The sequence below is a fragment of the Corapipo altera genome, unplaced genomic scaffold (assembly GCF_003945725.1).
Source record: "Corapipo altera isolate COAL_440 unplaced genomic scaffold, ASM394572v1 293, whole genome shotgun sequence".
In the NCBI taxonomy this organism is placed as follows: Eukaryota; Metazoa; Chordata; class Aves; order Passeriformes; family Pipridae; genus Corapipo; species Corapipo altera.
In genome coordinates, this window is record NW_020885113.1 from 112,104 (window position 1) to 127,672 (window position 15,569).

A 15,569-nucleotide genomic window follows, 5' to 3' on the forward strand; every position below is an offset into this window, starting at 1 on the left:
CCCCCCATATCCCTGTCGCCCCCACATCCCTGTGACCCCACTCCCATACCCCTGTCCCCCCATACTCCTGTCCCCATCCCATCCCGTTCCCATCCCATTCCCCTGTCCCCCCCATATCCCTGTCCCTCCATACTCCTGCCCCCCTCCCCATTCCCCTGTTCTCCTCCTATACCCCTGTCCCCTCCACATCCCTGTGACCCCATCCCATTCCCCTGTCCCCCCCATATCCCCATGTCCCCCCTCCCCTCTGCCCCGCCCCCCCCCAGCGCCCCCCGCTTCGGCGCCTCCGGCGGCGCGGCCCAATCCCGTTATCCCGCCGGGCCGCCTCCTCGCTCCCATTGGCCAGAGCCGATGATCGACACCCCTGCGGACCAACCGGCGGCGCGGCGGCGGCCGGGGGCGGGACATCCTGCGTGCCGTGCGGCGCGGGCCGCCCCCGCCGCCCGCCCGGAGCTGCCCGGAGCTGCCGCGGCCTGGGCTGGGCCTGCCCGCGCCCGGTGCCCCCCGGTGCCCCCCCGGGACCGCCCGGTGCCGCCATGCCACACAGCTTCAAACCCGGAGACCTCGTCTTCGCCAAGATGAAGGGCTACCCGCACTGGCCGGCCCGGGTGAGAGACCTGCGGGGCCGCGCCGCCCCCCCCCTCCACCACCCCCTACCCGGGGGAGGGAACGGGGGGTCCCGGACCGGGATGGGGGTGGGAGCGGGAGGGGGGAACGGGGGTGGGATGGGGGCACGCACCGGCTGCTGTGCCCGCACGGGAGGCTCCTGTCGGGATGGAGGTGCCATAACGGTGCGTGGACCGGGATGGGGGTCCCGGACCGGGATGGGGACGCGGGACCGGGATGGGGGTCCCGGTACCGGGGTGAGGGGACATGTACCGGCCCCTATCCCGGGGCAGGGGACCCGCACCGGGATGGAGATGCCATAACGGGACCCAGACCGGGATGGGGGTTCGGTACCGGGATGGAGGTGCCATAACGGGACCCCTGCAGGGATGGGGTGCCCTGTGCCGGGGTGAGGGTTCCGTACCGGGCATGGGGGGTCGGTACCGGGATGCAGATGCCATAACGGTGCCTTTACCGGGGTAGAAGGGTCTGTACCAGGTTGGGGTGTCCCATCCTGGGATGGGGGACCCATGTCGGTGTCTCCCCTGGGTTGTGGATCCTGTCCCAGCACCCACACTGGGATGGGATGTGCTGCACTGGGGTGGGGGCCCGGTACCAGTGCGGGGGCTCCCATTCTGGGATGGGAGTCTCTATTCCAGCACCCACACTGGGATGGGGGCCTGGAACTGGAATGGGATGTCCTGTACTGGAATGGGGGACCCCATGGTAGCACTTGTACTGGGATGAGGGCCCAGTGCTGGCACAGAGATCCCGTATGGACATCCCATAGTATGGACATCCCATACCGGGATGGGAGCCCTGCCCTGGGGTGGGGTCCTGCCCTGGGATGGGGGTCCCACAGCTGTACTGGACCTGGAGTTTGATCTTGGGAGGGGATCAAATAGGTGCTGTGTTGGCACCTGTGCCAGGATGAAGAATCCCAAACTGGGATGGGGGTCTGGGACTGGAACTGGGGTCCCGTGCTGGTACCTGTGCTGGGAAGGGACCCGGCACCAGGCTGGGGGGTCCCATCCTGGCAACTGCTCCGAGGGAGATGGGGAGGGTCCCGCACTGGGGTCCATCCCTGGATGAGGGACCCCTGGGGCCGTGGCCTGGGGTCCCTCCCTCCAGCTGGGCTGCCCCCGACCCTGGGGTTGCCCCTCACAGCCACCCCCAGCATCCCAGCAGAGTCCTGCCCTTCACCCTCCATCCTCATCCCCCATTCCCATTCCCAGCTCCCGACCTGGACACCATCTGCTCTCTGTCCTCACCGTGGGGGACAGAGCTGAGGTCTGTCCCTTATTGGGGACAGCGGGGGTGACACGCTGGGTGTGACACGGGTGGGGGGCTGCCGTGAGTGCTCGGGGGGTGCTGGTGCTGTTCGTGGGGGTTCTCTGGGTGGGGACAGCTGTTCCCGCTGCGGGGTGACGGCGTTGTTGGGCCGCGGTGCTGCCCGGAGGAGCGGGAGCTGCTTTGGGATGTGCTCGGAGGGGGACTGCTGGGTGTCCCAGGCGAGGCGGGTTCATCCTCTGAACGTGTCCCGTGGGAAGGGACCGGCAGGTGGAACCCGTGCGGGATCGGGGAAGCTCCGGGCGCCGGAGCCGACACCGCGTTGGCCGCGCCGTGCCGGGAGATGCGGGATGCCGGGAGATCCGGGATGCCGGGAGATGCGGGATGCCGGGATACCACCTCCTCCTCCTCCCAGGAGAGCCCTCGCGCCGCTGCAACCCCTCTGCTCTAGCTCGCTTGCTTTTTTTGGGGAAGGGGCCCCCCCCCACCCCGAAGACCTCCCCAACACCCCGGGGCTCCCCCCGCCCGCCCGGAGCACAGAAGACGGGGGTGGCCCCGCTCATCCCGGGGCTATTCCTGCAGCGGGGAGGACCCTCGGGCCGCTCAGGAACCGCCCCCCACACCCTGCCGGGGCTCCCCTCGGTCCCTCGGGGCGATGGATCCCTGGGGAGTAGCACGTGGAGAGAGACGACCCCGCGCCGAGCTCTGCCCGGACCCCTCCGGTTACTCTTGTAGAGATCCCACCGGGATCCCTCAGGGACTCTGATCCATGGCCAGGGCTCTCTTGCCACCAACAGGGACCCTGATCCAGCCCCCGATCCACGGCCAGGGACCCCGATCCCCAGCCAGGGGCTTCCTTGCCGCGGGTGCCGGAGGCCGACGCCGCTTTGCCGGGGCTTGAGGACGTTGTCGCCGCTCTGTGTCACCGCCCCTGTCTGACCACCCCCCTGCTTTGGGTTTCCTTTCAGATCGATGACATCGCGGACGGCGCCGTGAAACCCCCCCCGAACAAGTACCCCATCTTCTTCTTCGGCACCCACGAGACGTAAGCGCCGCCCCTGTGCCCTGTAAGGCCCTGCACCCCGCCCCGGCCTCACCTCTGCTTTGTGTGTCTCTCTCCTTCAGAGCCTTCTTGGGCCCTAAAGATCTGTTCCCTTACGAAAAGTACAAAGACAAATATGGCAAACCCAACAAGAGGAAAGGCTTCAACGAGGGGCTGTGGGAAATCCAGAACAACCCTCACGCCAGTTACAGTGCCCCTGCGGTGAGTGCGGGCCGGGCGGGGGGGCTGCCAGGACCCTCCATCCCTCCAGCTCGCTCTCTGCTCCTCTCTCTGCTTCTCCTTGCTGCTGATGCGCTTCCAGCTTGGCTTTCTCGGGTGGAATTAGCTCCCCTTCGCTCCCCTGCCCTCTCCCCTGCTCTTGGACTCCGCTCTCCTCCTCTGGAAGGTGCTTTTGCCAGCGGGGTTTTGCTTTGCGGTGCTCGCCCGAAATCACGGAGGTTTTGTTGTCAGAGCAAGAACTTGAGGCTTGCTCGTCCTGGGCTGGTGGACAGTCCCCTTTTCCATCCTTTTCCGAGGTTCTGAGCCCTCCAGCGGGATTCGGAGAGATGGTTCTTTGTCAGCTGCTCGTGGGGGCATCTTGTGACCACAATTGTGGCCCGATGTATTGTAGAATGATTGTCTGGTGTTGTAGGGAGTCAGGCTGGAGAGGCAGAGGAAGGTTTTTGAGGTGAGCAACAAGGTCCAGGTCTGGAGATCAAGGAATGAACCCCCTTGGCTCCGGTGAGGAGCCAGGATGTGGTTGGAGGGGCTCTGGGAGATGGTTGCACCCCGAGCTCTGGATGTGGGGGTGAGGTGACACCGTGGCGGTGCTTGAAAACTTGGAGCTTGGTGGTGGTGAAGGAAGCACCTGCCCTGGCCAGGAATCCACCAGGAACTCCCATCAGGGATAGGGACCTTCTGTGACTGAGGGGTCACCAGCACCAACCGCGTCCTGCGGGCAGAAGGAGCAGGAGCAGACTGAAATACAGGTTTTCCTTGGGTTTGAGGCCTAAATGAAACAAGGAACAGTCAAGGGCAAGGAGAGGCTTTCCCAGCAGCTGGAAGGATCCAGGCTTTAGGAACACCAGTTCCCCGGAAGATGGAAGTTGGGGTTTGATGTCCCTGCGTGAGGAACCTGCTGATGGGCTGGAGGAGCGAGGAGACCTTCAGGGAGCAGGACACGGGAGATGCCAACCGGGAAGAGCGTGGTGGCCACCTGGACTCCTTGTGCAGCCCTTTCCCGTGGGAAGAGGATGGGAAGAGGCCTGATCCAGGTGGAGGAAGGGGAACAGCCGCTCCCTGACGCCGAAGGAGAGACCGAACCCAGGCACCCCCCGCTTGTCTGGCGCCGTCAGGGCCGGGGAGGGCTGGGGGCTGCTCCAGGGGGGCTCCCAGCTCCGGGCTGCTCCAGGGATTTTGGATGAGGGGAAGAGGGGAGCGAGGCAGCAGCCGAGCTGGGGAAGCCAGGAGCGTGTGACTGGTGCTCTCAGGGTGGTGTGTGAGGGGCTGTGGGATCAGAAGGGGGTCGCAGCAGTGTTCCCGTGGGCGGGGGGGTTGTGTTTGCCAGAGGGATCCGTGCTGGGAGGGGAGGCTGCTCTGCACGCACAGCTCTGCCATCCTTCACTCCCCACCCTTTGTACCCCCTCTCCCCTCCTCTCCTCTCCTCTCCTGCCCCCCCAAAACACCCCCAGGCCCCTCTAACTCTGCTCTGCTCCCGCTGTCCGTAGCCCGCCAGCTCCTCCGACAGCGACGTCCCCGACAACGATCCCATGGCGGGAAGCGACGCCGGGGAGGACGAGGAGGACTCTGCCATGGCCACCCTGCCCACGGAGAAGGTGGAGAGCGACGAGGACTCGGATCGGGGCAGCGACCACAGCGGGCTCAAGAGGAAACCCTTGGCCATGAAGGTGGGTGTGGGCTGGGGACGGGAGAGGGGCCCGACCAGGGACACCCTGGGGCTTCCCTCAAACCCACCGGGGTGGAAAGGGGTGAAGAAACCAATTCCCTCTGGCTTCCCTCTGGATTTCTGGTGGGAAACGGCATCCAACCTGTTTTTGGGGTGCCTGTGGGATGGTGGGATGGCCAGTCCTGGTGGAGGTTGTAGCCCGGAGGAGAATCCAGAGGTGTGCATGTGGCTGTTCTTGCAGGGACGCTTGGGAAGAGTTGGAAGAAACCCTTTCCTGGGAAACATTTGGCTTTCCATGGTGGGTGGGGAGGGAGTGGGCTTCTCTCATCTCATCCTCTCTCCCGTCCCAGATGCCACCGGTGACGAAACGGCCTCGGAAATCCTCCAGTGACCTGGACCAGGGCAGCCCCTCCGGGACGGAAGAGGAGAACTCGGAGACGTCTTCTGAGTCGGAAAAGAACAGTGACCAGGTGCTGAGGGGGGTGTGGGATACACTGCTGGGCTGGGGGGGAGAGGACTGGAGGGAGAGCACCCCCCTGGGCTTGGGGGAACCTGGCTGGCTCTGCCAACATTGTGAGGCTGTTCCTGTTTTCCCACAGGATTTCACTCCCGAGAAAAAGCCGGTGGCCAGGGCCCCCCGGAGGATGCCGGCAGGGGGGAGGAAGAAGAAGGTAAAGGACCCCCAGCCTGGGGGAGGCTGGAGAGGATTTGGGGTCTGTGCTATGGGAAGGGGGACCAGGGGGTGGTGGGGCCGTGCCAGGGGTTGGAGCACCCAGAGGGACCTCACTGACCCCTCAGTGACCCGCTGGGACTGGGGGGCTGCTGGGATTTGGGGTGCAGCTGGGATTAGGGCACTGGTAGGATTGGGGTGCTAATGGGATTCAGGGCAGTGCTGGGATTGGGGCAGTGCTGGGATTGGAGTGTTTATGGGATTCAGGACACTGCTGGGATTTGGGTGTTGCTGGTTTTGGGGCACTACTGGGGTTCAGGGTGTTCTGGTTTTGGGGCACTGCAGGGGCTCAGGGTGTTCTGGGTTTGGGGCACTGCAGGGGCTCAGGGTGTTCTGGGTTTGGGGCACTGCTGGGGCTCAGGATGTTCTGGGTCTGGGGCACTGCTGGGGCTCAGGGTGTTCTGGTTTTGGGGCACTGCAGGAGCTCAGGATGTTCTGGGTCTGGGGTACTGCCACCCTAGTGCCACCCTCCATCCCAACCCCTCTCTCTGCCTGCAGAAAGTGGAGTCTGGCTCTGACTCTGACTCCAAAGTGGACTCAGACCTGGAGGTGGGAAATGCCACCGTGGACATGACCAAGTCTGACTCCAACTCCGACTCGGACTCAGACGTGTCGGTGAAAAAGGCTCCGCGGGGCCGCAAGCCAGGTGAGCCAGGGGGCTGTCCTGCCATCTCCAACTCCTTGGGATGGGAACATGGGATGTAAGGGGCTCCCAAATCTCTGGGATCAACTCCTGTTGTGGGCACACCCCATATCCCTGCCCCTCTGCCCCCCAGTTTGGGGCTGTTTTAACAGAGAGACCCACTGGGCTCCTGCTGAAGGGTGTGGGATATCAGGGGCTCCCAGGGCTCTGGGATCTCCTGTTTGTGGGCACACCCCACCTCCCTGAGCCCCTCTGCCCCCAGTTTGGGGCTGTTTTAACAGACCCCCAGGGCTCCTGCTGATCCTGTCCCCCTTGTGTTGCAGCCGAGAAACCCCCCCCCAAGCCCCGGGGCAGGAAACCGAAGCCCGAGCGTGTCCCCACCAGCTCCAGCAGCGACAGGTGAGGTCGGATGGGACACCAGGACACCGGGACACCCTCGGGGCTGGGCTGGAGGGTCACCCCCTCCCTGCCACCGTGTGCCCTGTGCCTGGCAGTGACAGCGACAGCGACGTGGATCGCATCAGCGAGTGGAAGAGGAGGGACGAGGAGCGGCGGCGGGAGCTGGAGGAGAAGAGGAAGAGGGAGCAGGAGGAGGAGATCCGTCGGCTCCGGGAGCAGGAGAAGGAGGAGAAGGAGAGGAGGAAGGAGAAGGCGGAGAAGGGCGAGGAGGGGCACTCGGACTCGGACAGCAGTGCCGAGGATGAGGTGGCCAAAAAGGGCCGGAGGGGCCGGGCCAAGGCCCCGTCCTCCTCGGACTCGGAGCTGGAGCCGGAGAAGGAGGTGAGTGTGGAGCCAGCAGGGACCTGCTCTCCTCACCCTGGGTTACCCTGGGGTTGCCCACACAGTCCTGGGGAGGGCTGGGTGTCCACAGGCACATCCCTGCCCTGCAATTGCAGCTCTTCCCATGGCCCAGGACACCCCGTCCAGCTGTGGCCTCACATCTGGCACGGGCTGCCCAGGGAAGCTGTGGCTGCCCCTTCCCTGGAAGTGTCCAAAGCCAGGTTGGAGCAACCTGGGCTAGTGGAAGGTGTCCCTGGCAGGGAGTGGAACAGGATGGGCTTTAAGGTCCCTTCCAACCCAAACCATTCCACCGTCTCTAAGGTGCTTTTCCTCCCACCACAGTCGTGGGATTTGCTCCCCCCAGAGCCTGTGGGAGCACCAGCCAGGCTTGGCTGGAGCACAGGGAAGGGTTGCACAGGGCTCTTGGCAACCAGTGGCCCTTTACCTGGCCAGTTCCTCCCTATGGAGGGGACTGGGGAGCTGGGAAAGCAGCACAGAGGTCTGGAGGTGACACTGTGTCCCAGCTCTGGGGTGACCACGTGCCATGGGGGTGACCCTGGGCTGTGCCCATGGCCGTGGGTGACCATGTGTCTGTGGGGTGGCCATGTGGCTATGGGTGACCATGTGTCTGTGGGGTGATCATGTGGCTATGGGTGACCATGTAGCCGTGTCCATGGCTGTAGAGTGACCATATGCCATGGCTGTGGAATGACTGTGTGGCCGTGGGGTGACCATGTGTCTGAGGGGTGACCATGTGGCCATGGGGGTGACTGTGTGGCCATGGGTGACCATGTGCTGTGACTGTGGGGTGACCATGTAGCCATGGGGTGACCATGTACCATGGCTGTGGGGTGACTGTGTGTCTGTGGGATGACCATGTGGCCATGGGGTGACACTGCTGTGACCATGGGTGACCATGTGGCCGTGTCCATGGCTTTAGAGTGACCATGTGCCATGGGGTGACCATGTGCCATGGCTGTGGGGTGACTGTGGTGGGTGGGTGACCATGTGGCCATGAATGACCGTGTGCCGTGGCTGTGGGGTGACCATGTGCCATGGGGTGACACTGTGCCATGTCCGTGGGGTGTCCCTGTCCATGGGGTGTCCATGTCCATGGGGCAACCACGTGCCGTGGGGTGACACTGTGCTGTGGCCATGGGGTGTCCATGTCCATGAGGTGACACTGTGCCATGTCCATGGGGTGACCATGTGCCACGGGGTGTCCATGTCCATGGGGTGAGGCTGTGCTGTGTCCATGGAGTGTCCCTGTCCATGGGGTGTCCATGTCCATGGGGTGACCGTGTGCCACGTCCATGGGGTGACCATGTGCCATGTCCATGTCCACGGGGTGAGGCTGTGCCATGTCCATGGGGTGAGGCCATGCTGTGTCCATGGGGTGTCCATGTCCTTGGGGTGACACTGTACCATGTCCATGGGGTGAGGCCATGCCATGCCCATAGGGTTTCCATGCCCATAGGGTTTCCATGCCCACAGGGTGTCTATGCCCATGGGATGTCCATGCCCACGGGGTGAGGCTGTGCCATGTCCATGGGGTGTCCATGTCCATGGGGTGTCCATGCCCACAGGGTGTCCCTGCCCACAGGGTGAGGCTGTGCCATGTCCGTGGGGTGTCCATGTCCCTGGGGTGTCCATGCCCACAGGGTGAGGCTGTGCCATGCCCATGGGGTGTCCATGCCCACAGGGTGAGGCTGTGCCATGCCCATGGGGTGTCCATGCCCATGGGGTGAGGCTGTACCGTGTCCATGGGGTGTCCATGTCCCTGGGGTGTCCATGCCCCCAGGGTGTCCCTGCCCAGGGGGTGTCCATGCCCACAGGGTGAGGCTGTACCATATCCCTGGGGTGTCCATGTCCCTGGGGTGTCCATGCCCACAGGGTGTCCCTGCCCAGGGAGTGTCCATGCCCACAGGGTGAGGCTGTGCCATGTCTATGGGGTGTCCCTGCCCAGGGGGTGTCCATGCCCACGGGGTGAGGCCGTGCCGTGGCCGTGCCATCCCCGCCGCAGCGGGCAGGGCCGTGCCGCTCTCCCTGCATTGTTCTCTCCTCCAAGGTAAAGAAGCCGGCAAAGAAACAGCCCTCGGAGTTGTCAAGGAAACCAAATCAGAAGGAGAAGAGGGGCCGAGCAGAGGAGAAGCCACGGAGCAAGTCAGCATCTCCTGCTCCCCCCTCCCTCCCTTCCCTCCATCCCCCTGGGAACGGGGTGTCCCTGGGCTAGGGATGGGGCTCCCTGGGGCTGCAGCACCCACAGAGGGGCTGGGTTTGTCCTTCCCCTCCTTCTCCCGAGCTCAAGGGGTGCAGGAGGTGTTGGGGGTTACCAGGATGACATTCCCTGCTGTTCCCTTTTCCTGGCTGCATTCCCGGGAAGCTGGGGCACGGGGGAGCTGGGACCTGGGGGGGCAGTGGCTGGGGGGCAGTGGGGCACTTGGGGTGCTCCAGGCAGTGCCACAAGCTTTGGTAGCCCGGTGGCAAGTGGAGGGTTCACCACAACCTTCTTCCCTTTCCCTCCACAGACCCTTGAAAGTGGAACGAGGCCGGAAGAAATCCGACCCCATCCCTGAAAGGAGGATGGAGAAGAAAAAGGGTGAGAGAGCCACTGCTTCCCACCAGGGAGGGGAGGAGAGGGAGGGAAGGGATCCAGGGGTGGTTCCAGGGATGGATGTGTCCCACAGGGAACAGTGAGGTTGTTCCAGGGCCTTTCCCGGGATGGCATCAGGGAACATTCACAGTGCAGAGACACTGAGCCCCCCTCCCCGTGTTGGCCCACCCCAATCCATCCTCTCTGAAGAGCTCCCTGGGGTTCTGCTGACCTTGGAGGTGCAGGAGGACACCAGACCCTGGGTGGGGGGTTGATCCCAGGTGGATCCCGGGCTCTGGGCACTGCCATGGCCTCCCCTGGTGTCCTGATCCCTCGGCCTGTCTCTGTCCCTGCTCCAGAGCCCACGGTGGAGGAGAAGCTGCAGAAGCTTCACAGTGAGGTCAAGTTTGCCCTGAAGGTGGATAACCCGGTGAGTGCTGGGCTGCAGTGCCAGGGCTACTGCTCCTCCTCCCTTCTGGGTGTGCTGGGAGCTTCCTGGGCACCCTCAGGGACACCCCTGAGCCCGGTGCCACCCGGTGCCACCCCCGCAGGACATCAAGCGGTGTCTGAACGCGCTGGAGGAGCTGGGGACGCTCCAGGTCACCTCCCACATCCTCCAGAAGCACACGGACGTGGTGGCCACGCTGAAGAAGGTAGAGCAAGAGGGCTCAGTCCCTCCCTGGAGCCGGTGTGGGACCCCACCCCCTCCCCTCCCAGGCTCTGAGGGGGTCCCTCCTCCCGCTCCCCGGGGCAGATCCGTCGCTACAAAGCCAACAAGGACGTGATGGAGAAAGCTGCCGAGGTCTACACCCGCTTGAAGTCGCGTGTGCTGGGACCAAAGCTGGAGGCCCTCCAGAAAGCCAACAAAGCCGGGCCTGAGAAGGACAAGGGGGAGGCGGAGAAGGGCCCGGAGAAGCTGCCGGGAGCGGAGGCGCGGAATGAGAAGGGGGAGGAGGAGGAGACGAACGCTGGTAACGCTCCCTGAACGCCCCTGGGCATGATCCTGAGGCACTTCCCGGGGCGTGTCCCATCCCACTGGGCAGCAGGGACACGGGGAGGTGGCTCTTGGCCCGGGTGGTGGAGGGATCAGCCCCTCCAGGCCCTGCTTTGCCCGAGTGCCAGGGGTGGGAAAGGGCTGGGCGTGGAACGCTGGCGCGGCGAGGGCAGAGGGCAAACCTCGGGCCCCACACCCGGGCTCTGGGGGCCTCCAGGCTGGGTTTTGGCCCAGGATGGTTCCTCCCAAGCCAGCCAGAGCTCTGCTCCAACAGGGGAATGTAGAGATGTCCTTGGACACCGGCTCAGGCCCTTGCACAGGCAGCTGGTGACTGGGATCTTCCACCCTCGGAGCCAGGACGGCCCAGGGGTGCTGCAAGAGCATTCCTGGAGGAGCTGCCAGGGAAAATCCACCCTGGCACCGCCCTGGGCTGGGGGGTGGAGGTTTTGAGGCCCTTCTTGCTGCATCTCTTGGGCTCAGCCAGGCCTGGGGTCCCCTCGGGCTCAGTTGGGTGTCCCTGCACAACCTGTGGCTGTGGATCCTTGGCCCACTTGGGTTGGGATGGGCGAGAGGCTCCAAGTGCCTGAGCCTCTCTCTCTTTTCCCTGTCAGACCTGCCAGGTCCTGTGAACGGCGAGTCCCTGTCCCAAAAATCAGAGGGCACAGAGGAGAAGGACAAAAGCCAAGGGGTGGGAGCTGCAGAGCCGGAGGCGCCTGAGGAGCCCCACAACAAGTGAGTGTGGGGGGCTGGGATGTGACCTGCCTGTGACCCACTGGGCTCTTCCCAGGGTGATCCAGGGGGAGCTGGGGGCCGTGTCAGGGTTTTCCCAGCCTGGGAAAGAACTGGGATGTGGGATTGTCTCCCCCAGCAGCGTGCAGGACTATCCCAAGGCCGAGCGAGCCGGGCCGGAGCGGGAGCCGGAGGCTGCGGAGGACACGGAGGAGAGCTGAGGGAACAGCTCCCACCTGGAGCAGGAGGAGGAGGAAGAGGAGGAGGAGGAGGAGAGGCTGGGAAGGGAGACCAGCCTGTGCCTCATCCCCTGCTGGAGTCACTTCCCTAAGTCACACGTAGCCGATGTCCTTGGTCTTGTCCCGTGTCCCTGCGGAGGCACCGCCCGTGGGGGGGCTGTGCTGGTGTCTGTATTTGTCCCCCCTCTCCCTTTTTATTATTTTGATTTTATTTTGTTGGGTTGGTTTTTTTTTTTTTTGGTTGTTTTATTTTTGGGTTTTTTGTTTGTTTTTTGTTTTTTTTTTTTTGCCCTCCTACCTAATTTCTCGTGATTTCGACCGACATGAAATGAATATAAAGGGTTTTCTAATGAAAAACACCAGGAGCTCCCCAGAGTCTCTTTGTGGTTGGGATGATGGGAGGGCTGGAAAACACCCCAGTGGGTCCCCAAATTCCCTCTGGACCAGGAGCAGGCTGCCACGGATGTCCCTGGCTGGGCTGGGCAGCCGAAGTTGGCACCTTTGCTGAGCTCTTCCTCAGCTCCAGGGGCTGCTCCAAGCCCCTTTTCCCACCATCCTCCTCCTGTCTCCAGCCAGAGGGAGCTGCTGGAGCTGGATCCTTCTGCCCCAGGGGCAGCAGGAGGGCTGGGCACCAACTTTTGGGGTAAAACCAGAATAAAACTGGTGTGTTCTCTCAGAAGTGCCCCAGGAAGGGACTCAGGGAATCTTCCTGCCCCGTGCTGGGCACCAGCTCTGGCTCTTGATCTCTTTGCTCTTTTGCAACAGCTCCAGAGCTTTTTTTTTCCATGTCCAACAAAGACATTCCTGGCTCCTCTTTGTGCCCAGACCCCGAGGGAGGATCCCCAGCCCCCCTTTAGAGGCTGCTGGTGCTGTAACTCTACCCTGGGGGGGACACTTGAGGCTTGGCTTTTTCCAAGGGCTGATTTCACAAAACCCAAATAAAACCCTGGAAAAAAATCCCTCCCTGTGTACCCCTTGCCCAACTGCCTGGAAGGGAGAGGTTTTCCAGAGGGTCAGGCCCATATGGGAAAGATGTGGGGGCAACCCAGACCCCAAGAGTGGGGTCAGAGGTGTTTGGGGGTGGATGTGGGGGGGGACACCACCTTCAGCTCGAATCCCTTTGGCTGCAGCCAATGGAATAACAAACACCCAGACACAACCTGAGCCGTGTTGGTGCCACCAAGGACGTGGTTTCAGCTGTGCCAGGTTGAATTTGGGGCACCCCCTGGGTCTGGGGGGGTGGAGGTGGCCTCGGTGCCATCCCCACTGCCAAGTGCTGCAGCGGGATCATTGCTGGGGCACGGGGGGCACAGGGGGCTGCTGGCAGGAGGGGTGGGCAACTGGGGCACGTGGGGTGAGGGGACACCCACTGAGGGGGTCCTGGGGTCTGGCTCAGCCCCCACACTCAGCCCCAGCACTGACCTGCTGCCCGTGCCCAGGACATTGGCACTGGGGGGTGGGTGACACCCCAGGGTGTGAGATGGGGGGCACAGGGGGACACAGGGGGGTGCCTGTTGCCCCCAGTGGGATGAGCAGGTCCTGCTCTGCACCCCCTCACTGCCAGACCCCCCCTCCCCAGGATAGGTCTGACTCAGCCCCTCCAGGCCCCCTCAGCTCCTGATCCCACTGCCAGCCCCTCTCCTCCCACCCCTGCTCCCACTGGCACAGGGGACAAGCCAGGGGGGGTCCCTGCCTGTGGAATGGGGGTCCCCAGGTCGTGGGGGGTGGGGGTTGTTCCTCCAGAGCCCCGATACCAACTCAACCCAACCAAAGAAACCACAGCCCAGTGCAAAACTAACCAGTTTATTGCTTCTTGTGCTGGTCTCACCCTACAAGAAAGGCACTGGGGGCACAGGGGACCCCTCCAGGGGGGCTGAAGGGGACCCCCAACAGGCACTTACTTGGGGGGTCCAAGGCACGTTCCTGCAGGGGACAAGGGACAGAGCTGGGGACAAGGAACAGAGCTGTGCGAGGGGGGGGGGGCGGGCACAAGTTTGGGGGGGCAACGTGAGCTTGGGGGAGGGGGTTTAGTAGCTGCTCCTGCTGAGGCTTTTGGGGTGTGTGGGGAGGGCACGGGCAGCCCAGAGGACGCTACTTTATCTCCACGGGGCGCTCGTTGGAGGGGGCGAAAGGTCCCACCAGCCACGTCAGGGGGGGGTTGGAGGCCACCTTCTCCACCAGCTCATCCATCAGCTGCCGGGCCCGGCTGGCGTGGGCACGGGCACGGGCCAGCACGGCCCCTGACAGGTCCTGCAGGGACCCTGCCGAGGCCAGGGCCGCCCGCAGCTCCTCCACGTTGTGCCGGACCTGCCCCGCCGTGTCCTGGATGCTGCCGGGCAGCCCCTGCAGGCCGAGCACCAGGGGCTGGCAGGAGCTCTGCAGCTGCTGGGCCAGCCCCTGCAGCATGGCCAGAGTGCCCGACTCCACTGTCTGCGGGGGAAAAAACGGGCTGGTGAGGGGTGGGGAGAAGTGGGGAGAGCTGGGGAGGGCTGGGGAGAGCTGGGGAGGGCTGGGGAGGGCTGGGGAGGGCTGGGGAGAGCTGGGGAGGGCTGGGGGACACGCTTCGGGTCACCCCCGCGGGGACACCCCCTGCCCTCCGCCCACCTCCGGTGCCATCGGTGCCGCTGGTGCCACCGGGTCCTTGGTGGCAGCGCCCGGCTGCTTCATCCTCCACTCCAGCCACATCTGCTGCAGCTTCTCCTGCCCTCCCTGCAGCCGCTGGTCCACGCCCTGCTTCAGGTGCTCCACCTGGGAGAGAGAGAGGAGAGCCCACGGTGGGTGGGTGGGTGGGGGACACGCTGGGGTGACACGCTGGGGGGCGCGGGGATGGGTCATACCAGGTCGAGGGCGCGTTGGAGCTGTGCCAGCAGGTCCTGGCTGCTGTGGCGGGCGCTCTGCAGCTTGCCCAGCGAGTGCTGGAGGGCTCTGTGCTGCACCTTGCTGGACAGGGAGCCCAGGCGCACGAAGTAGCTCTGCTGCTGCTTCTGCTGCTCCGGCTCGAAGCCCTCCACGGCCGTGGCCAGCTTGGCTGAGGGACAGGAGCTGCTGAGGAGGCCCCACCACCACCACCACAACCACCACCACCTCCCTGCAGAGCCTCCATCCCCCTGCCCAGGCTCTGCCCACCCTTCCTACCTAATTTCTTCTGATTTTGACTGACATGAAATGAATATAAAGGGTTTTCTAATGAAAACCACCGGGAGCCCCCCGAGTGTCTTTGTGGTTGGGATGAGGGGAGGGAAGGGTTGGGGCCGGAAAACACCCCAGTGGGTCCCCAAATTCCCTCTGGACCAGGACCAGGTGCCCATGGATGTCCTTGGCTGGGCTGGGCAGCCAAACTTGGCACCTTTGCTGAGCTCTTCCTCAGCTCCAAGGGCTGCTCCAAGCCCCTTTTCCCACCATCATCCCACGACACGTCTCCGGGGGGTCGGGATCAGCCGCTCACCCAGCTCCTCGTTGGTCATGGGCAGGTAATGGTCCACCAGCTCCTCCGACTTCTCCAGCACGGAGCCCACCCCGCTGGCCACCATCTGGCCCACGGAGGAGCCCATGACGGTGCTGACCCCGCTGCTGACCGCTGACCTGGTCAGCTCCACGCCGCCCTGCACGGCCCCACGGGTCATGTCCACCACGCCGGTCACCCGGCTGGTCACGGCGTCCCTGGCACCGGCCACGGTGCTGCTCAGCACGTCCCGGGCCCCCGTCACCGTGGAGGTCACCAGGAGCTTGGTGTCCGAGATGAGCTGGGAGGGGACACCCACAGCCCCCCGTCAGGCGCTGCTGGGGTGTCCCCCTGTGTGTTTGCCCACCCCACCCGCCCCTGGTACCTTCTCAGGGGGCTGCTGCAGGATGGGCAGCTTCTCCTCCAGCTTGTCCAGCCCTTTGCAGGCCAATTCGTTGGCACTGGAAACTGGGGATGTGAAAAGAGGTGGGTTAAACACCCCCCTGCCCTGAGCAGCAGCTCTGCTGGGGACGGGTTTTGGGGCACCCCAAAACTCGTGGGGTGTTTTCCCTCCC

General features: G+C 64.1%; 2 protein-coding genes across 5 annotated transcripts in view; one reads left to right on the top strand and one right to left on the bottom strand.

The window, feature by feature from the left end:
• The first annotated feature begins 469 nt into the window (after nt 1–469).
• Nucleotides 470–11,903, top strand: HDGFL2 (HDGF like 2). Of its 4 annotated transcripts, none has more exons than XM_027669895.1 (16): nt 470–608; nt 2,865–2,941; nt 3,022–3,160; nt 4,666–4,845; nt 5,195–5,314; nt 5,444–5,515; nt 6,073–6,220; nt 6,541–6,616; nt 6,712–6,997; nt 9,066–9,160; nt 9,526–9,596; nt 9,950–10,020; nt 10,142–10,243; nt 10,345–10,561; nt 11,196–11,316; nt 11,456–11,903. In XM_027669895.1, the coding sequence occupies exons 1-16, from the start codon at nt 537–539 to the stop codon at nt 11,532–11,534; spliced, it is 1,926 nt and encodes a 641-aa protein (XP_027525696.1). In that variant the 5' UTR covers nt 470–536; the 3' UTR covers nt 11,535–11,903. The 4 variants fall into 4 exon arrangements, with proteins under 4 accessions (XP_027525696.1, XP_027525698.1, XP_027525695.1 ...); XM_027669894.1 differs by having other exon boundaries at nt 471–608; nt 11,453–11,903; XM_027669897.1 differs by lacking the exons at nt 2,865–2,941; nt 3,022–3,160.
• Nucleotides 11,904–13,338: 1,435 nt separating this feature from the next.
• The window catches only part of LOC113960361 (perilipin-3-like), a 3,474-nt gene continuing 1,243 nt past the window's right edge, over nt 13,339–15,569 (bottom strand). The window contains exons 3-7 of the mRNA XM_027669893.1: nt 15,380–15,462; nt 14,998–15,295; nt 14,390–14,580; nt 14,157–14,300; nt 13,339–13,982 (exon numbers count right to left, since the gene is read on the bottom strand). Of these exons, the coding sequence (XP_027525694.1) occupies nt 13,644–13,982; nt 14,157–14,300; nt 14,390–14,580; nt 14,998–15,295; nt 15,380–15,462 (1,055 nt within the window). The 3' untranslated portion in view covers nt 13,339–13,643. The remainder of the gene's footprint in view (nt 13,983–14,156; nt 14,301–14,389; nt 14,581–14,997; nt 15,296–15,379; nt 15,463–15,569) is intronic.